Genomic DNA, 22,159 nt, shown 5'->3' on the forward strand with positions numbered 1-22,159 from the left:
ATTGACATGTGAAGTAGTGAACTAAATACTACATGTGATTGGGAGAATTTGGAAGACGTAAAACTTGACTACAGAGGCTAATTGTCTCACTGATTTATGTAAACAGCCTTTGATATGCAGAAAGGTGAAGAAAGACATTGAACACACAAGGATGCAAAAATATGTACAAAAGAATACACCTAACTCTTTATTTGCATATAAGAAATTGAGAAAGAAAAAGTCATGACTTAGTCCCAGCTTGGTTGATGAATTTGCAAACCATTGACAGAAATGATGGTGATGTAATATTGGTCAACAGATATCAAGAAAATTGTGGATACAACATTGTATTGATGTGTTTATGCAGTTGATGTCTAATGTATAAATGGAATTAGCTAAATGTGAGAAACAGTTAGGTGGATGATGAGTGGTTGCAATGTGGCTATATGTAGTCTGAGTGTTGGTCTGTGATGCGCGTAACATAACTGTAGTACAGTGTCGTGAGAACAGGCTAGAGTGGTGCATGTGGTAGGCGCAGGGAGAGTTGGTCAGTTGTTTTGACATATTTCCCGCGAAGTCCTCCGTACACAATGTATAATAAAAACCCTTCGAATGATTCCATAAACTTATTAACAAGTAACGACTTCAAGTTTGTTGTTAATGTTGTTGTATTTTCATTGGATGAAACACAAAATTAAAATGTGTTCTCAGTGTTAATGAAGTATTATTTTAGTCGTTTTTTTATTTCAACCCATAATTGTTGACTGGTCCTTTGAGTCACTTTACATAGAAAGAGCCTGCCAATAGGTTCAATATAAGTTGATTCAGTTGCAAGGGGGGTTTGGGGGAAAACTAAGGGAATTAAGTTTTTTATCCTACATTGAACTTTTGACGTCACCCCTAAACAATATCAGGTAAAATCAAAGATTGGACACTGTTCGACCATCAGAAATCTTGTGTTCACGATCAACAAATGTCAACATTGAGTCCAGTTCTACTGCTATTTTTAGGCATCCTGAAAGAAAATTTTACGTCTGGTAACCAAGCAACTGCCAAAGGTCGCGTGCCTAAATATCATGCTCTGTGCTGTGCAGAGTCCTGGCCGAAAAAGAAATGCTTCAAAATGTGTGAAATTGGAAACTAAGATTCACATTTCAAGAGAGAAAAAATAGCGTCGATGACACTGTAGCTCCCATCCTGGACTATTTAGTGTTTGTTCTCTGGTCAGATATTTGAACATGTGTGAAAGGGATAAAGTGCATGAAGTGAAAATACTTAAATGTAATGTACTGGAGACAGTGAAATATCATTAATGTATTTATTCAGAATATAAAATGGAAAAAATACAGAATAAGAAATATCGAATACTGTGATACAACCATTAACTCAACAAGTCATTGACAATGACATAGTCCCCACTTGTAATAGGAGTATTAGTCTTGATGGGGCAGGGAAATGTGGTCATTAAGAAGTATCACTGGAGTGTATATGTTGAGATCTATGGGCACATAGGTCTATGTCGTTGTTCCCAATTTGAAACACATGAGGCATGTCTAAGTTATGGTTCTAAATCGGGAAAACAGATCAGACCTCTAGCTGTATTGGCCAGCCAAGAAATTCATATGCGCATAATAAATGAAGTACAAGATGTGACATCTTAAGGTCTAATATCCTATCAAAATTGGAGGGTATAGAACTTGTGGTTACTGAGATATGCATATATATATATGTATAATCAAGGTCAAAGGTCATCGAGGTCACATGACATTTTGAAAAAAAAATTATATTGCTAATTAATCCCTATATGCCAAAAAATCAGACCTCTAGCTCTATTCGCTTGCCTAGAATCAGATGTGTGCATAATTAATGAGGTAAAGCGTGTGTTGTCATAAGGTCTCACATCCTACTAAATACAAAGGACATAGCACCTGTGGTTACTTATCTATTGACATAAACATATATTTCAGGTAAAAGGTCATTGAGGTCACATGACATTTGGTCCAAAAAATTTCTCTCCTATAGTTATCCCTATATACCAAAAATCAGACATCCAGCTCTATTGGCTTGCTCAGAATGAGATATGTACAGTATGTGGTGTCATAAGGTATCCAATCATACCAAATATGAAGGGTGTAGCACTTGTGGTTACTTAGTTATGGACAAATATGTATATTTGAGGTCAAAGGTCACCGAGGTCACACGACATTTTGTCAAAAAATTGTATTGCTAAGTTATCCCTATATATTAAAAATCAGACCTCTAGCTCTATTGGCGCGCTAAAAATTAGATATGCCCATAATTAATGAGGTACAATATGTGGCGTCATAAGGTGTCCCATCATACTAAACATGAAGAGTGTAGCACTTGTGGTTACTGAGTTATGGACAAATATGTATATTTGAGATCAAAGGTCACCGAGGTCATGTGACATTTTGTCAAAAAAATTGTATTGCTAAGTTATCCCTATATACCAAAAATGAGACCTCTAGCTCTATTGGCTCACTCAAAATTAGATATGTGCATAATTAATGACGTACAATATGTGGCTTCATAAGGTGTCCCATCATACCAAACATATATAAAGGGTGGTAGCACTTGTGGTTACTGAGTTATGGACAAATATGTATATTTGAGATCAAAGGTCACCGAGGTCATGTGACATTTTGTCAAAAAAATTGTATTGCTAAGTTATCCCTATATACCAAAAATGAGACCTCTAGCTCTATTGGCTCACTCAAAATTAGATATGTGCATAATTAATGACGTACAATATGTGGCTTCATAAGGTGTCCCATCATACCAAACATATATAAAGGGTAGTAGCACTTGTGGTTACTGAGCTATGGACAAATATGTATATTTGAGGTCAAAGGTCATCGAGGTCACATGACATTTTGTCAAGATATCCGAGATATCTGCGTGAATGGATGGACTCACGGATGGACAAATAGACAGACATGACCCAATCTATAAGCCCACTGGACTTCATCCGTGGGGACTAAAAATTGTGTCACTGCATCCTTTTTGCAATATGAATACGATGAGAAACTAAATTTGTATTTTTCGTGGCCTTGTACATGGGAGTCTATGGAGATCTGCCTTATACATGGGAGTCTATGGACATGTAAACTAAAAATATGCAAATTTCATACCAAGTTTCAAATCAATCGGACTTGTGGTTTCAGAGAAGAAGATTGTTTGACCAAAAATAGCGTCAATGACACCGTAGCTCCCATCCTGGACTATTTAGTGTTTGTTCTCTGGTCAGATATTTGAACTTGTGTGAAAGGGATAAAGTGCATGAAGTGAAAATACTTAAATGTAATGTACTGGAGACAGTGAAATATGTTTAATGTATTTATTCAGAATATAAAATGGAAAAAATACAGAATTAGAAATATCCAATACTGTGATACAACCACTAACTCAACAAGTCATTGACGATGACATAGTCCCCACTTGTAATAGGAGTATTAGTCTTGATGGGGCAGGGAAATGTGGTCATTAAAGGGCTGGTGAAGAGTAAAAATGAAATTTTTATTGCTTGTTTATTTTGACCAATAAAATGGTCAAAAAGAGATCTGCATTGGAATTTTTCAAAACTGCGCTCCCAGTTCCGAATAAAGGCCCTAGTGACGCCCTTGGCAACGGAGATACAAATCTTCGGCAATCTTCGGCAAATGTCCGATATGACGTCATTAGAGTACATTGACCGCCGGCGCTATTCACGCCAGCCAGTGCAGTGCAGTGCTTTTGTGTGCATTCTCCAAACCATTGTAAAAAGTTTTAACAATGCCTAAGCGTTGTGTCGCTATGCATTGTTCTCATTCGGCCTCAAAATTGTTTCTATGGCCAAAGGATGAAAATCTGTCCAGAAAATGGACCAAGTTTGTGAAAGCAAAACGGGTTAATTTTACTCCGACAGCCACAAGCGTGCTTTGCTACAAGCACTTTGCTGACGATTGCTTTGCCAACCGCATGGAATACGATCACGGATTTTCCAGAAGGTAAGCCCTAGTTTACGAGATTATTAATATAACCATAGACCCTAAAAACGGATAAAACTATTGATTGGCTATATAATTTTGGTGCTGTAGTCCTGTCTAACGAGTTCAACGTAACCGAAGAAAACGAACGACTGCTGTCATGATTCCTTTCGGAGCATTTCTACGTGGCTAAACCATTTGTTGCGCAACATCGTATAATGATGTACTTCGCGGCGAATGATATCCGCTCATACTTGACGACGTATTCAGTGTACAATTACAAGTCACAACTAAAACTGACCCAAGCTTACATTGCCGAAGAAATTCATCTGTGAAAGCTATTCTAAATTCACGGTTGCATTTAAAACGAGCGGTATAAAGTTTCACTGAAAAAACGTATGTGCCTTAGCTCTGTGTTGCGTAGCAAGGCTGTATACGGCTACGGGTACGCCTCGTCGTGGACGCGTAGCCGGGCCGTATGGCTATTTTGACTTGTCATGTGCAGTTTTTATTTCCCTATCGTTTTTGTAATTCACAAAATTCGCCAATACTCTTGGTCACTGGCTGTAACATTGTATTTCTTTTATATACCAGACTGATGCTCGTTTCAGATGCCGTCCCAACAATTCAACTTCGTCCATCTCCAAGTCCTTCAACTCACCGAGATCAGGGTGCTCACCTCAGCCCACCCACTCCCCGAGCTGCAGCTGCTAAACGTGAACGGAAGAGATTGGTGGATGTTGCTATCAGTTCATTACAAGAAGCAACGAGTCAAGAGCCAACAGTTATGCCAGAACCAACAATCCAAGCGGATGAATCACCTTGTGTCATCAGTCAGCCTGAGCCATTGCAATCATGTGAAATGACACCTCCTTTGTCAACTGACAAAAGTAAGTAGACTCACACAACAGCAAGACATCATCATATCAAATTCAGGCACATATCTTTCAATCAACCATGGTGTCATTCATTATTGATCTTGTAATTTTTCAAATTTCTGGAACAATTGCATTGAATTGTTTGTAAAATGTTATATATGAAATTCCTTTATAAATGTTATAAATTATTTCCATGTTTTTTCGTTGTACAGAAATACAGACAATGAAGTACACTCCGCCATGTGAAAAATGCAATATGAAAACCCGTTGTAAATCCACTGGTGTGCAGTGTGACTTACATCTGCAATCCCCATACCCGACAAAAAGAAAGAGAGTAGCCAGATCCACTACATATGATGAGCCTTTGTCTGACATTGATGAAGATATGGAAATATCAGAGGGAGAGGATGCAGAAGAGGAAGATCCAACCTACAGCCTTGAGGAAACTCCTGAAGATGGAGACACATCAGAGTCTGAAGATGATACATCGGGAGGTATCAGGTTTGATGAAGTCAGGTAAGGTCATTATGTGATCACTTTGTGAAATTTCCCTTGGCCGTTAGCAATTATAACCACTGTCATTTTATTAAAATTCCACTTCATAATGAAAGATTCATTTGTAATTTACTGGTTTTCCTCTTTCAAATGTGAAACTATATACAAATATGCATATTTGTGTGACATACAGTTATGTTTAATTTTGATGTATATTTGGATTTTCAGGAGCAATGGAAATGAAGACCTACACAAACAGAGGAAATATATTGTCTTTGAGTCTTCACTGATGGCCCTCTTTGCTCTTTGTTCAGTGTGCAGAGCCACAAATACATGTCATCGCTATGTGTGTGGAACCCTGCTAAAGGTCAGGGCTGTATGCAACTCCTGTGGTAATAAGCAGGAGTGGTGTAATCAGCCATTCATCAGAAACATACCAACCCTGAATCTGCTGCTGAACTGTGCAATTCTGTTCACTGGGAGCATGCCAAGAAAAGCTTTAAGGATGTTCAGGTATGCCACATTCACAGCAACCATAGAAAAATATAAATCACTTTGAATTAGTGGCATGCTTATGTAACAGTTTTGGGCTTTCATTCCAATCAATGGGTAATTCATACTTTTGTATCAGTTTTGGACTTTCATTGCAATCAATGGGTTTTAATTTACCTTTAATTTCAATTAATTAACAAACATGCATGTTTTTCATTAGCAGCTTTCTAAATATCCAGTGCCAAACCACGAGGACATACTTTCACCACCAGGCATCCTACATGTATGAAGCTATAGCCACTGTCTCGAAAAAGAAACAGGATGCTCTGTTCACTTCCCTCAGGCATAAGGAGTTGATACTTGGTGGCGATGCAAGGTGTGATTCCATGGGTCACTCTGCCAAATATGGAAGTTACACTTTAATGGAACTCGATGTTAACAAAGTGTTAACCATCCAGTTGGTCCAGGTAAACATGAAATAGACGACCGCGAACAATAGTGTCTGTTTGTTGAAGGAAGGGTGACAAAATGTTACCATTGCAAACTTACATCCTGTGTCATATAGATGTTTTTGTTCTTGCATTCACTTACTATGAATATGCTTATATATGAATATGTCTTCACTGAAGTGACCCTAGCTGTAACTATTAATATGTTATTGTTGTTATTATTAATATTAACGTTATGTTGGTCCTCTTTCATCCTGCAGAGTAATGAGGTTGGAAGTAGCTATGGAATGGAGTTGGAGGGCTTAAAGAGGTGCCGTCAAGAGTTGGAAGCATACAAAGATGTCAAAGTAAAAGCTATTATTACTGACAGGCATCGTCAGGTAGCAAAATGGATCAGGGAAAACTGGACCAATGTCACCCATTACTTCGATTGTTGGCATATTGTGAAAGGTGAGATCATTTGTAAACATGAACAGTTTTTTACATGTATCTATTTCATGGCTTGACTGTATCAGAGTAAAGTAAAGGGAATTGATATGATTCAGTATCTATATAAATAGAAAAGAAAGTATGTATGACTTCCATTGTTTTTCAGTATGCACTGTACGTCAACACACAACGGAAGTTTACACCATCACCAAAACGTTGGGTCTGTTGTCCTCTTTAATGGAAGAGTAGTACATGCATTATATGTATATGATCACATGTCACTAATTACAACAGAAGTGCATCATAATACATGTATTGACAACACAGTATAATTTTCAGGGTTATGCAAGAAGCTGATGGCACTGGCCAAAAATAAGAACATGTCTGTCTTGAAGGAGTGGATCATGAGCATCAAGTGCCATTTGTACTGGTGTGCGCTGTCATCAAAAACAGCAGAGGAGAAGAAGAAGAAATGGCTTGCTTGCGTTGACCACATACAGAATTTTCATGAAAACTGTTCACATCCTCCAATTACTAGGGACAAGCAGTGGCTATTACCAGGTAAGCTTTTTCATACCAGTGTCAATACACATGGTTCTGAGACATGCCTGTAACAAACTCTGAGAAATAATAAAAAATTTAGGAAATAATTTTGCAGTGTGCACAGTCCTTTTCTTCCAACTTCATAATGACAGGTTACTATAAATCAGTGCAGCTTTTCATGCCTGTGATCATTAATACTGTAAATAGATGGATATTTTGATAACTTATGAAGCTTGCATATTTTATTTGTAGGTACTGATGTTAATGTCAAAGTGGTAGACCTCCTTACCAAGACCATGTTTGTAAATGATGTACAGAAGATGTCACATCATGGGCAGACCAGTGGTGTAGAGGCTTATCATAGTATTGTTAATCATTTTGTACCCAAAATGTACACGTTCTCCTACAAAGGAATGTGCAGCAGGTGGGTGGGTTGTCTCTCGATGTTTGGAAGTGAAATTCATACCAGCAGTACCAGTACATTCTGCCTTTTTCTTGTTTATGGGAGCAATGCAATGGAATAATTCAAATACCAGGTAGTAATTGTGAACTCATTAAATGGACATGCATTCCCATTCAAAGAGTCTCCTCATTTCAGATTCTAACCAAGAACTACCAGCACATAATTTTCTTGACCATGCTCTTATTTGCTTTTTTTTGTGCTACTTAATACAGAGTAAGACTTGCTGCAATGCATTACAATGAAAATGCTGGGAGGGGACAGAAAGTGACGAATGAAGGAGTTAGCTGTTACAGCATTGCATATCCTAAGTACAAGAATGGTGGCTATTCCCTCAAAAAGGTCATGGTTGAGGCAACATATGGTAAGTATTTCAGTGTACAACCATGCATACTTTGTGAATTATTTTTGTTACCAGAGAATCTTTCCTCCATGTTGTTATGTAGGTCATTTCCCCCACACTCATCATGACCTGAGTTCAATTAGTCTAGAACATTCTCAAGGTCACTGCCCTTGATGACCTCACAACCTTGAATTCAATTAGTCATGTTTGGAATGTTCTGGAAAGTTGATTAGTTGTGTAAGGGAGATAATTTAGAACAGTAATTAGCATGTCAATAAAAGTTCTAGATTGTTCTTATATGCCTTTATAAAAGGGACGTGCACAGCTTCCAGTCAGACTTTTGGGATCGTGTCTCTTGTGTGTTACTAAACTCCAGCAGTAGTCATTCTCAAGACTTTTCAAGACCTTCACTGCCAACGCTGGATTTATACTGTGGACTTTATGCATCTTCAGCCTGCAAGGACTGTTCATTCATCCAACTGACTGTTACAACTCTGAGACTGGAGCTTTGCCGTCCCAGCTGAGATAAGTAGTCTGTACACTTTTAAAGCTTGTACTCTATCCCTGACTTAGCAATTAGTTTTATTTTCGTAATAATTTTGTTTAAACGTTAACTGCTGAGTTCACCCTTTTGTTCGTTTTCTCTGCACGTAACAAATTGGGGGCTTGTCCGGGATACGAATATTTTGAGCCGTTTGACAACATTTTGACAGCCTTTTCAAAACTACTGTATACTGTGAACTCAGCGAAATCCAATCATGGCGGAATTTAAACCAGACGAATTTATGGATGACCTTGATCAGGACACATTTAATTCCCTCAGAAAAGACAACCTCATAGCACTGGCAAATTTCCTTAAAGTAGATGTCAAAAGATCTATGCGCAAGCGAGAAATACAGTTCAAGATTGCAAAACATTTAGTTAATTCTGGCCATTTTGAGGAGTCTGCCTTAAAAGATTATGAGCCTGAGTCTTCCTCTGAACTCAGAAAATTAGAATTAGAATTGCAGACAAATTTGGAGATTAAGAAACTAGAATTACAAATGGAAGAAAGACAGAAAGAAAAAGAATTACAAATGGAAAAGAGAGACAGGCATTAGAAAAAGAAAAAATACGAATGCAGTTAGAAATGGAAGAAAGACAAAAGGGGTTAGATTGCAATGACTACATTCCTGTTCCTCTCCATAATGTCTATTTGTCTTCGGACTGTTTTTTGTGGACCTGTGACTTTAGGTATTAGGCCTTTTTTGCCTTTTGAAGGGATTCACCTTCTTCTTGGAAACGACCTTGCTGGGGACAAGGTCATTACTAATTCCACTTGTGACTGATAATCCTAGTTTAGATCAAAATCCAGAGCCAATAGAGGAAGACATTCCCGGCTTTTTCCCATCATGTGCCATTACTCGAGCCATGTCAAGAAAACTTCCGAGAATCAAAATACTCTCAAAAATAATGTCACAGATGTTGACTTAAATGACACTTTCTCAGTCAGGTGTTTGACACGGATCATTCCGTTATCCCTCGTGGATTTGAAACTTCCAGTAAAACTTCTGCTGACCAAAGTCAGACATTTTCTAGATCAAATCTCATTGCAGAACAACACAAAGACCCAGATATTTTGTGTTTGTTTGACAGGGTAGATGATGAAGGTAAAACTTCAGATAGCTCTGTTTCCTATTATACAAAGTCTGGTATTCTCATGCGTAAATGGAGACCTCCAGATGTTTTGGTTGATGACGATTGGGCTATAAAACATCAAATTGTGGTTCCAAAGCCCTACCATGCTGAAATATTGCGCCTGGCCCATGAAACCCCCTGGGCTGGTCACTTAGGAGTCAGGAAAACTTATCATAAAATTCTCAGTCACTTTTATTGGCCTAATCTCAGGCAGGACGTAGCACATTTCTGTAAAACTTGTCACACATGTCAAATGGTAGGAAAGCCAAATCAGACCATTCCAAAGGCCCCTTTACAGCCAATTCCTGCATTTCAAGAACCATTTAGTAGGATTCTAATAGACTGTGTTGGGCCCCTACCAAAAACAAGATCAGGAAATGAGTACATGCTGACAATAATGTGTACATCAACTCGGTTCCCAGAAGCCATACCACTGAGAAATATAAAGACAAAGACTATAGTGAGAGCTTTAGTCAAATTTTTCACTTTATTTGGCCTCCCTAAATGTGTCCAGTCCGATCAAGGCTCCAACTTTATGTCTGGTATTTTTCAACAAGTAATGGATCAGCTAGGCATTAAACAGTATAGGTCATCCGCCTATCATCCAGAAAGTCAGGGTGCTCTTGAGCGATTTCATCAAACTTTGAAAAACATGATTAGGACCTACTGTTTTGACACAGAGAAGCAGTGGGATGAAGGAATTCATTTTCTGCTCTTTGCTGTTAGAGAGTCAATTCAAGAGTCTCTTGGTTTAGCCCATTTGAGCTTGTATTTGGACATACAGTCCGTGGCCCACTTAAGCTCGTTAAAGAGAAATTCCTATCAGACGATGATGATTGTCTGAATATTTTGCAATATGTGTCAGATTTTCGTACAAAACTCTCTAAAGCATGTGAATTAGCCAGAGAAAATCTTGAGTCATCTCAGCAGTCAATGAAAACCAATATGATAAAGCACCTCAAACGGAAGTTTGAACCGGTCAAAAAGTTCTTGTTCTACTTCCAATTCCTGGAAAACCACTCCATGCTCGTTACTTTGGGCCATATCTAATGATAAGAAATTGAGTGATTTAAATTACATCATAATAACACCTGACAGGCGAAAACAAAAACAGCTATGTCACATAAATATGCTTAAGCCATATTTGGATAGGGATAATCCTACTATAACTCAGCCTGTCAGTGCAGTCAGTTCAAACCATTATGAAGATAGTGATACTGAAACTGACTTGAGTGAAAATACTCTAAACTCAAAGCTGGGCTCGGTCAAGCTTCAGAACTCAGAAATCCTGGAGAAGCTGGAGTCTACAAAGTTGGCACACCTCCAGCCAGAACAACAACAACAGGTGAAAGAACTGCTCCATGAATATAAACACCTGTTTCAAGATGTTCCAACGAGGACAACGTCATCTATCACGACGTTGATGTTGGGGACAGTAAGCCTGTAAAACAACATCCATACAGACTGAATCCAACAAAAGCGAAATATCTCCAGGAAGAAGTCAAATACCTGCTGGACAATGACTTTATTGAACCCAGTAAAAGTAACTGGAGTTCGCCGTGCATACTTGTTCCCAAATCAGATCACAGTTATCGTATGTGCACGGACTTTAGGAAGGTCAACACTTTAACAAAGACAGACACTTTCCCAATCCCGAGGATTGATGACTGCATCGACCGAGTGGGAAAAGCCAAGTATGTGACGAAATTTGACCTACTGAAGGGATTTTGGCAAGTCCCTCTGACGGATCGTGCTCGTGAAATATCCGCCTTTGTTACACCAGACGGATTGTTCCAGTACAAGGTGATGCCATTCGGAATGAAGAACTCTCCGGCAACGTTCCAACGGATGATCAACGACGTCATATCCGGGCTAGACGGATGTGCAGCTTACGTTGACGACGTCGTCCTGTATAGTGACACCTGGGAGGAACACATCAAGCTCATGCGGAAGTTCTTTGAGAGACTGAGTAAAGCAATGTTGACTGTCAACCTTGCCAAATCTGAGTTTGGTTGGGCGAGGGTAACTTACCTCGGACATACTGTAGGACAGGGTGAGGTAAAACCTGTTGATGCCAAAATCAGTGCCATTTCAAGTTTTCCCATACCAAACTGCAAACGACAACTGATGCGCTTTCTCGGTATGGCTGTTACTACAGAAAATTCTGTCCAAATTTCTCCACAATTACTGAGCCTTTGACTAACTTACTTAAAAAGAAAGTAAAGTTTGTTTGGTCAGAGCAATGCCAACAGGCATTTGACACACTTAAAGCCATACTGCAAAGTGCCCCAGTGTTGTCTGCACCAGATTTCACTTTGCCATTCAAATTAGCTGTGGATGCTAGTGATACGGCTGCTGGTGCTGTTTTATTGCAAGAGGATAGTCATGGTGTAGATCATCCTGTTTGCTATTTTTCACGCAAATTTAACAAATCCCAGAGAAACTACTCTACAATTGAAAAAGAGTGTTTATCTTTGATATTAGCTTTACAGCATTTTGAAGTTTATGTTACTTCTTCAAATCAGCCAATAGTGGTTTATATTGATCACAACCCTCTTGTTTTCTGCAGAAATTCAAAGGCAAAAATCAGAGATTGCTAAGATGGAGTTTAATGTTACAGGAGTTTAATCTTGACATTAGACATATCAAAGGCAGAGACAATTTAATTGCAGACTGTCTCTCTCGTATTTAGAACTTATTGTTGTTCACACTTTAAGATTACATTTGTAAAGAAAGATTTTTCTTGAAAAATTTTCTTTTTTGAAGAGGGGGTGTGTTATGTAGGTCATTTCCCCCACACTCATCATGACCTGAGTTCAATTAGTCTAGAACATTCTCAAGGTCACTGCCCTTGATGACCTCACAACCTTGAATTCAATTAGTCATGTTTGGAATGTTCTGGAAAGTTGATTAGTTGTGTAAGGAGATAATTTTAGAACAGTATTAGCATGTCAATAAAAGTTCTAGATTGTTCTTATATGCCTTTATAAAAGGGACGTGCACAGCTTCCAGTCAGACTTTTGGGATCGTGTCTCTTGTGTGTTACTAAACTCCAGCAGTAGTCATTCTCAAGACTTTTCAAGACCTTCACTGCCAACGCTGGATTTATACTGTGGACTTTATGCATCTTCAAGCCTGCAAGGACTGTTCATTCATCCAACTGACTGTTACAACTCTGAGACTGGAGCTTGCCGTCCCAGCTGAGATAAGTAGTCTGTACACTTTTAAAGCTTGTACTCTATCCCTGACTTAGCAATTAGTTTTATTTTCGTAATAAATTTTGTTTAAACGTTAACTGCTGAGTTCACCCTTTTGTTCGTTTTTCTCTGCACGTAACAATGTGGGCACATAGTATCAAATATTGGTGCAGTAAATATAAGTTACTATGTGAAATTAAGTGATCATCTTGATTTGTAAGCACATCTTTTCTAATTTGTATAGGTTACGTGAATGACTGCTTCTCTGAGGCTGTGAAACTGGCTCAAAACCCCAAGAAACACAGGACTGATGTTATAAGAGTGGAAGACCCACCATTCCTTACTGCAGCTCTGTCCAAGCCGGACAAGGAAAGTGTCATTGCCGAACACTGTGCACGCTTTTGTGACAATTACATGTAATTAAACTGACAAGACAGAGTTTGACACACAACTGTCGTATGAAATTCTTTTATTCACGCATTGAAATGTAATTTCACAAAGCTGACAATAAACAACGGTCTAATATTTTTTTACGGCCAAATGCAGGCTTCCTCATTTTTTGGTTGACATTACGTGAATGTTCAATGGGTACAATCAGTGGTTCCCCATTACCTGTTCGACTGAAACTTAAGTGTTCAATTCACAGGAAAAAGTCACTAAAATTTCAAAAGAACCAGTTACTTAGAATACCAAAACAGAGGCAACTTGGGTATGATTTGACAATATGAATGATGTATAATGTATCAGTGTAGTTCTGGAAGATTGTTCTTAGCAACAAGAAACCCCTTAAAAACAAAATTATCTTCTTCACCTGGTGGTGGAAAGTGTGCCCTGATGCAAGACACAGCACAGGCTGGTAATACAGTCTGGTTTTCTTTGCCAAGGAACTTCCAGCACCAACGGACAAACTGTCTATACGCAATGTGTCTATACTTAGCATCCTGGGGTCCATTGAATGCATTTCCTTTGTACTGGTACTTGTATGTTAGCCACGCCACCTCTAATGCATCTGGATAAAGGCACAGTGCATGCATTCCAGGATGGTCTGTAATACAGGTCAATCTTCCACTACACTGCTCCTCCCCTTTCATCCTTCTATCCACCATTTGCGGAATTTCAGCACAGCAAACACACTCAACAGCTGTGGGCATTGTTTGGCAGTGGTTGCACATGCACCTGTGAAATAGCATGAGATTGGGCTTAAAATAACTTGAGTTAAATCACTTACATCACTTTCAGCCCAAATTGTTTCGGCCGGTAATTTTTACAACCCCGTTTTTCGGCCCTGGCATCATGGCCGTTTCGGCCTTTATCAGCGCAGCCTATAGCCCAATTCGTTTTGTCATGACTGACATGAGAGACGACAGTACGACAATACAGACAGTGCAAGCGAGCGTTTTGTCATAAGGACTAACATAACAGTGGAACGACAGTACGAGTGTTTTGTCAGTAAGGCTAACATAACAGTGGGACGACATTCACAGTATGATAGAACGAGCATGTTGTGAGTAGGACTGACGTAGCATGAGACGACAGTACGACGGAGATGGAACGAATACGAGCGAGCGTTTTGTCACTATGACTGACATGATTTGCTAGAGACTTACAGCTACCACGTACAGCCCGAAATCTAGCTCTACCAATTTAATTCTGTGCACAGGGATCCTGTTCTGTAATAGCCTCGGGTAAAATAAATGCTCAAGTTTACTCAGGGCCGAAACAGCTAGGGTGGCGAAACAACCGGGGCCATGCAAAATTACCAGCCGAAACCAACAATTGCTGAAACAACCTGTTACTCTTACAAATGTAGAGACGAAAAACAACTGACAGCGACTTTCTTCATCGCCCCTTTTTATCCCTTGTGTGTTTCTGATTATGAACAATTTGTTAAAATGCGAAGAGTTCGCGTTTGTTTGAGACAATTTGACAATAGTATCTTACCATTCTTGCAGTTTTGTCGGGTCTAGCCGCCATTGTAGGTCGGCTCGCTGTGGTACAATGTATTCGGGATTTTCAACGGCATCAGGTTCATACATGTACGGACCGACGTACATAACTTCTTGTACTTCTTCTTCTTCTTCTTCGCCTGGTAATAATTGTTCGTCCTCAGAGGACGAACAAGCACTGTCTTGGTCGTAGTACTCGACAGAAGCCGCCATCTTGCTCCAGGCGTGGAGTTAGCGCCAGGCAAGCGCAGACAGGGTTATCATCTATTGACGTCACACTTCCGGGTTTGATTTTTTCGCGGGAAAATGTGACCAAGCTTCGGAAAAATGCAATTTTTTCGGTAAATACGCCCCTTAACCATTTCTCTGCTGTAAATTTTTTTGCTTTTGCTCTTCCATGCATTATTTAACGGGTGAAAATCACCTTTTCAGCGATCTCATTTTTACTCTTCACCAGCCCTTTAAGAAGTATCACTGGAGTGTATATGTTGAGATCTATGGGCATATAGGTCTATGTCGTTGTTCCCAATTTGAAACACATGAGGCATGTCTAAGTTATGGTTCTATATCGGGAAAAAAGATCAGACCTCTAGCAGTATTGGCCAGCCACGAATTACATATGTGCATAATAAATGAGGTACAAGATGTGACATCTTAAGGTCTAATATCCTATCAAAATTGGAGGGTATAGAACTTGTGGTTACTGAGATATGCATATATATGTATAATCAAGGTCAAAGGTCATCGAGGTCACATGACATTTTGAAAAAAAAATTACATTGCTAATTAATCCCTATATGCCAAAAAATCAGACCTCTAGCTCTATTCGCTTGCCCAGAATTAGATGTGTGCATAATTAATGATGTAAAGCGTGTGTTGTCATAAGGTCTCCCATCCTACTAAATACAAAGGACATAGCACTTGTGGTTACTTATTTATTGACATAAACATATATTTTAAAAGGTCATCGAGGTCACATGACATTTGGTCAAAAATTTCTCTCCTATAGTTATCCCTATATACCAAAAATCAGACATCCAGCTCTATTAGCTTGCTCAGAATGAGATATGTGCATAATTAATGAGGTACAGTATGTGATGTCATAAGGTGTCCAATCATACCAAATATGAAGGGTGTAGCACTTGTGGTTACTGAGTTATGGACAAATATGTATATTTGAGGTCAAAGGTCACCGAGGTCACGTGACATTTTGTAAAAAAAAATTGTATTGCTAAGTTATCCCTATATACCAAAAATCAGACCTCCAGCTCTATTGGCTCGCTCAAAATTAGATATGCACATAATTAATGAGGTACAATATGTGGCAGGGTTCTGCGCACGCCGGACGGCGCTGGTCGGGCCCGTCCGGCACTCAGAATTTCCGACCAGCATTGACAAGTGACCGACCGGCACTTGCAGTTCAATGCTTTGAACAATCAACATGAATGTCTATGACACTTTTGAGGTCAAGCAGTTCATAAAATTGCATGAAGAGTTGATGAAAACAATGGTACTATAGAATGCCTTTCAATAAAATGCTATTTAAACAATACCACTGGTTGATTACCGTACGCTGATTTTGCATATGAAAAGCTGTTCAGCTGTTGAACGTACGTTCACAAGATCATCGCCCTATAAATGAACTAGACACGGTTTTCCTGTCACACAGCATCTCTGTACGATCGAAAGAAGGAGAAAAACTGAAGTTTTTTTGCTTTGTATCAAGGTTTATAACCCCATAAAAATGAAATACGGAAGCGAAAATCAACACAAAAAACAGGACTTCTAACTAAAACGTACTCTTCAATGTTCAGTTCAGACTCAATGAGTGGCATTGTGGAAAGACTGCATGCAATGAAAGTCATGAGCAAGTTTGGTGTCAACGAATCCAGTCTTTGAATTATCAATGAACACTCACTTATTTTTCAGGTCAATAAGCCAGTAGTTACTTGTCCGTGGCAACAAGCCTCTCTGTTTGTGAATTTTCCCATTCTACAATGACTATCAAGAAGCAATTGAAGTGAATTTGACATCGAGAAATTCAACTTTCAAAACTATGGCCAATTAGTCAACCCCTAAGTTCTTGGTTTAAACTCTAGAGAGTCTGCGCATGAGCAGTAACAAGACCACCAAGGTCATTTGAAAAAACACTGGATGCTGGTACAGTGCAATGGTAATCCAGACATCACAGTGGTGAGCGATGATATAAGCACAGGAAAATGATGACAAAAAAGTGGTACATTATTTTTCAGAAGCTTCAAAAGATTCCTTTACAACTACAAAAGATTTTTTTTCTTTCTGTTTTGTTCAATTAAAACTAAAAAAATACTTTGAAGGTACAGTGGAAATGGCTATTATTTGTATATCAAGCCCTAAGAATGTAAAAATACAAGCATATAAATGTTACAGTTTTTTCATGAATATTAATGCTCATGAATATTAATGAGCCGTCCAGCACTCTTGGAACTCTGGGCAGAACCCTGATGTGGTGTCATAAGGTGTCCCTTCATACCATACATGAAGGGTGTAGCACTTGTGGTTACTGAGTTATGGACAAATATGTATATTTGATGTCAAAGGTCGCCGAGGTCATGTGACATTTTGTCAAAAAAATTGTATTGCTAAGTTATCCCTACATACCAAAAATGAGACCTCTAGCTCTATTGGCTCGCTCAAAATTAGATATGCACATAATTAATGAGGTACAATATGTAGCGTCATAAGGTGTCCCATCATACCATACATGAAGGGTGTAGCACTTGTGGTTACTGAGTTATGGACAAATATGTATTTGAGGTCAAAGGTCATCGAGGTCACATGACATTTTGTCAAAATATCCGAGATATCTGCGTGAAGGGATGGACTCACGGATGGACGAACAGACTGACATGACCCAATCTGTAAGCCCACTGGACTTCATCCATGGGGACTAAAAATTGTGTCACTGCATCCTTTTTGCAATATGAATACGATGAGAAACTAAATTTTATTTTTCGTGGCCTTATACATGGGAGTCTATGGAGATCTGCCTTATACATGGGAGTCTATGGACGTGTAAACTAAAAATATGCAAATTTCACACGATTTGCCCAAATTTGGGAAAGGTCACTCCTATGCACTTCCATACCAAGTTTCAAATCAATCGGACTTGTGGTTTCAGAGAAGAAGATCTTTTGACCAAAAATGGGAGAAAATTACAAAAAAATTCATGAAAAATAGCAAGTCCAAGATACTGACCCAAGATGTGCACAATCATTTCAGGTCAGCCCAAAGTACTTACATGCTAATTTTTCATGTAATCTGCTTAGTGGTTATTGAGTTTTTTCAATTTTGACTGTTTTTATATTTTTTTACTTAATTTGCATATTTTTGGCAATGACAACTTCATTTGAACAAAATCTCATCTACAGCCCATCATCCATGTACACATCAAATATCAAGATGAAATGTGCAGCGGTTTTGGAGTTTTTGATGTTGACGGACAGACATACAGACATACAGACATACAGACACACAGACATACAGACATACATACATACAGACAGTTCCCTAGCCTATAAGAATAGCTTCCATTGCCATATATACATATGGCTATGGGAGCTAAAAATGGGAGAAAATTACAAAAAAATTCATGAAAAATAGCAAGTCCAAGATACTGATCCAAGATGTGCACAATCATTTCAGGTCAGCCCAAAGTACTTACATGCTAATTTTTCATGTAATCTGCTCAGTGGTTATTGAGTTTTTTCAATTTTGACTGTTTTTACATTTTTTCACTTAATTTGCATATTTTTGGCAATGACAACTTCATTTGAACAAAATCTCATCCACAGCCCATCATCCATGTACACATCAAATATCAAGATGAAATGTGCAGCTGTTTTGGAGTTTTTGATGTAAAAGGAGATTTTCATTGAAGTCTTCACAAACTATGATGTGGTTGACTTTAATAGTGCTGATAAAGCGAAGTAGTTGATTCAAATTGTTCAGAAAGAAGCACTGTGGGTATGTAGGTGGCCGGTACAAACATATCACGATCACAGACATGTTAGGGATACAAAAAGCAACATACTCTATGTTTGTGGAGGTAGTGGGCTTGATAACGTCAACTGTTATGTTATCTTCGATATAGATAAGAACTGCATGTTGTTGTGACTTCAATGAATTGAATTCAAGAGCTTGATATGAGTCAACTCTGTCTTGGCGGAACATTTTGTATCCAGGTATTTGAATGTTGGTACTTGGAATTTGTGGTTGTAGCCAAGTTTCAGCGATACAAATGACAGTGGTGTTGTGAGTGTTTGCATTTATAAGCTAGATGGAAACAGTTGTGAGACTCAAATAAATTTACAAGTTTAATTTCCCTAAACCAAAGTAACAATTGCCTCTGAGAGCGATACAATATACTCAAGTCGCGGTACTGACATTTCATTACACGGTGACAGCATGTTAGCAGCAGGGAAAAAAAGCAATGCTTGTGTCAGTCGCGGAACTGATACGAGGTGGCAACACATTAAACAGCGATAATATGAACAGTTCTAAAGGTCTGTAAGAAATTAGGCAATCTAGCGTCAATCGGGGACTCAATTACAGTACAACGTAGCTGCAATGATTGTGTAGCGAGAGGTTGCTCGCTGAATTTTACTTTGAACGTGAACCCTAAGCTGCACTACAAGGCCCTATGCCATGATTGGTAAATCAATTTTCCCAAAAACCATTTGGTTTCCCCACAAAACCAGGGATCAACAGTGCGATCACCTACTTTGGGTAGGGTTCGCGTTGAACGTAAAATTCAGCGAGCGACCTCTCGCTACCCACCCTCAAAATGTGATCGCTCTCCGAAACTTCACAATATCTAAGCTCTTGAACAATCACGCACGGTCGCTATGTTTGAATCCTCGCAAAGCAAAAATTCAACATGTCCGCCAGACCAGTCTAAACCAGTATGGAAGGCGTATGATGTAACATTATCGTGCCACTTACCGCGGGTATTAAGAGAAAAATAAAAATTAAAAAAAGCAACAAAAAACAAAGTGAAAGAAAGCTAGAATTATTAATTGCTGAATGCAATTTGATATTTTTGCAATGCAAAATTAAAAAAAAAAGTCAATGACACTGTGCTCCCATTTTACAGAAATACTAAGTACTAGTACACACATGACGTTGCATTCTTACAGGTTGATTACTAATAAAATTCCATTGTAAGTCCAAATTAATCTTATACCCCAGCAATATGAAATGCTCCATCTCATAATGACTTTTACATATCTGACAGAAAACAACCCTAGGATCAAGCTTGCAAGACTATCATGTATTAAAGCAATCCAACAAATACTTTGGAAGAAAATGATTTTTTGACAAAAAGTGCGAAAAATTGCCCCAAAAATACAAATATGAAAATTTCACCACAATTTGAACGAATCTGACAAAGGCAAACCCTGGGATCATATATACAAGTTTTCAAGGCAATGGGATGAGGCGCTTTCAGAAAATAAGATTTTTTGACCAAAAATGGGAAAATCGCTCAAAAAGACAACTTTCAACACATCACCACAATTTGAAGAAATGTAACTAAAGTCACTATAAAGAGCCTGCATACCAAGTTTCAACCAAATCTGGTCAGTGGTCACAGAATTTTAGCAATTTGCAGGATCTTTCCTTTTTTTCCCCCACATTTGCATACTTTTGACTTTGGCATATTCATTTGAACAAATTCACATCTCCACCCCTGAGTGCACCTGTCCACCAAATACTAAGATGGTAGGTGCTGCGGTTCAGGAGTTTTTAATGTGGACTGACATACATCCGCACATACTAACATACATACATACATACATACATACATGCATGCATGCATGCATGCATACATACAGACAGACAGACAGACAGACAGACAGATAGACATGCATACATTTATTTTTACAGCTTTTAACCTCCAACAGCTGCCCAACCTATCAATATCAGCTTGTTCAACTTGATACTACTGCTTATAATAATATAAACAAGAGTTAATTACATTCTAATTAAAGTAAACATGCCTTGCTTATCAAGATTATGTCATTAAAAAAAACAGCATATCTGTCAGCGTATAAAGAATCTTCAGCTGGTTATCTTGATCAGTATTTTCATCCTATTAACCAAGCACATTTTAACTCTCAAATTAACATTCAAGTAAGTTCTGTTGAATAAGTTGAGACTGTACGTACTCAAAGAAAGCACACTGAAGAGATAAATGTTTGCAACTTAAGAAGTTCAAGGTCATTAAAAGCATTATAAGGAATCATGTAATCCTTTCATTGCACTGTTTACACAGATTGCATAATTGCTATAAATAGAACATGAGGAATTTTATAACCCAGCTTTACCATAAAAACCCTATCACTTTGACCACTCTTTTAATTGACCACTCTATTTTTTTCCTCAAAATTTAATTCAATTTTATCTTTATCAAGTTGACCACAACTGGAAATCGGAACTTTCTCTATCTCTCTTTATTTGGCCAACCTATCATGACAAACTATTATGAGCAATTTCTTTTAGATAACATACAGAGAACAATACATGACGGTACAGAATATGTCAAAGTTGGGATTCAGGAAATTTGCCTTTACATGTTTTTATCATCCAAGATGGTAAACATTTCACTATGAACTCTCAAAAATGTTGAACTTTCTAATAATTCTACACTAAAATTATTTTGGCTTTGTTGATTTCCTTATTAATTCAATTATTTAAAATCATATTAATTATTTTTTTCTGGGAGAATTGATAGGGTTTATACAGTACAAGAGTTACATACAATGTAAGTCAAATTCAGTTAAATATCAATAACCGTCTAACATTGCATCATTCCTATAAATAACACCTCAGCCTGGAACAGCACAATCAAAATCTGCTCATTCACACAGGCAGTACTTGACTTTGAATGAATGACCTACTACTTTTCACCTATGTACCAAATGTGAAAGCATGGCAAAAAGTACCACAAAATTTGCAAATTTTACCTTTAGTTCACTGAGTCATCTTCAGGTCACTCCTAGGAACCTGCACAACCAATTAGAAAGTAATGGCATACACAGTTTCAAAGAAGATTTTTTTGACCAAAAATGGCAAAAATTGCCCAAAAATACAAATGTGCAAATTTTGCCATAATTTCGATGAATTCTATTTTGAGTTATCACAAGGCACCTGTACGCCACATTTTAAAGCGATCCGACCATTGGTTTAAGAAAATAAGATTTTTTATTAAATTGGCAAAAAAAAGAAATTAAATTCATTAAAAATA

The 22,159-nt window shown here is 38.2% G+C and overlaps 3 protein-coding genes across 4 annotated transcripts in view; 1 reads left to right on the forward strand and 2 right to left on the reverse strand.

The window, feature by feature from the left end:
* Positions 1–22,159, reverse strand: part of LOC139126525 (retinoblastoma-binding protein 5-like) — a 299,327-nt gene that overhangs the window by 7,152 nt on the left and 270,016 nt on the right. The window lies entirely within an intron of this gene.
* LOC139126523 (uncharacterized) lies at positions 3,475–13,387 on the forward strand. The gene is made up of 9 exons (XM_070692576.1): positions 3,475–4,855; positions 5,056–5,359; positions 5,567–5,851; positions 6,054–6,297; positions 6,540–6,729; positions 7,048–7,269; positions 7,504–7,675; positions 7,927–8,075; positions 13,173–13,387. The coding sequence occupies exons 1-9, from the start codon at positions 4,444–4,446 to the stop codon at positions 13,346–13,348; spliced, it is 2,154 nt and encodes a 717-aa protein (XP_070548677.1). The 5' UTR covers positions 3,475–4,443; the 3' UTR covers positions 13,349–13,387.
* LOC139126531 (uncharacterized) lies at positions 13,381–21,589 on the reverse strand. Its single transcript, XM_070692587.1, has 2 exons — positions 14,870–21,589; positions 13,381–14,104 (listed from the first exon to the last, which is right to left on the reverse strand). The coding sequence occupies exons 1-2, from the start codon at positions 15,085–15,087 to the stop codon at positions 13,672–13,674; spliced, it is 651 nt and encodes a 216-aa protein (XP_070548688.1). The 5' UTR covers positions 15,088–21,589; the 3' UTR covers positions 13,381–13,671.

Source organism: Ptychodera flava, assembly GCF_041260155.1.
Source record: "Ptychodera flava strain L36383 chromosome 3 unlocalized genomic scaffold, AS_Pfla_20210202 Scaffold_27__1_contigs__length_13241970_pilon, whole genome shotgun sequence".
NCBI lineage: Eukaryota > Metazoa > Hemichordata > Enteropneusta > Ptychoderidae > Ptychodera > Ptychodera flava.

Coding starts and splice junctions, on each gene's coding strand:
- LOC139126523 (XM_070692576.1), top strand. CDS start 4,444: ATGGCTATTTTGACTTGTCATGTGCAGTTTTTATTTCCCTATCGTTTT. Junction 5,852..6,053: donor AAAGCTTTAAGGATGTTCAG/GTATGCCACATT, acceptor TTTCATTAGCAG/CTTTCTAAATATCCAGTGCC. Junction 6,298..6,539: donor TAACCATCCAGTTGGTCCAG/GTAAACATGAAA, acceptor TTCATCCTGCAG/AGTAATGAGGTTGGAAGTAG.
- LOC139126531 (XM_070692587.1), bottom strand. CDS start 15,087: ATGGCGGCTTCTGTCGAGTACTACGACCAAGACAGTGCTTGTTCGTCC. Junction 14,105..14,869: donor CCGACAAAACTGCAAGAATG/GTAAGATACTAT, acceptor GCTATTTCACAG/GTGCATGTGCAACCACTGCC.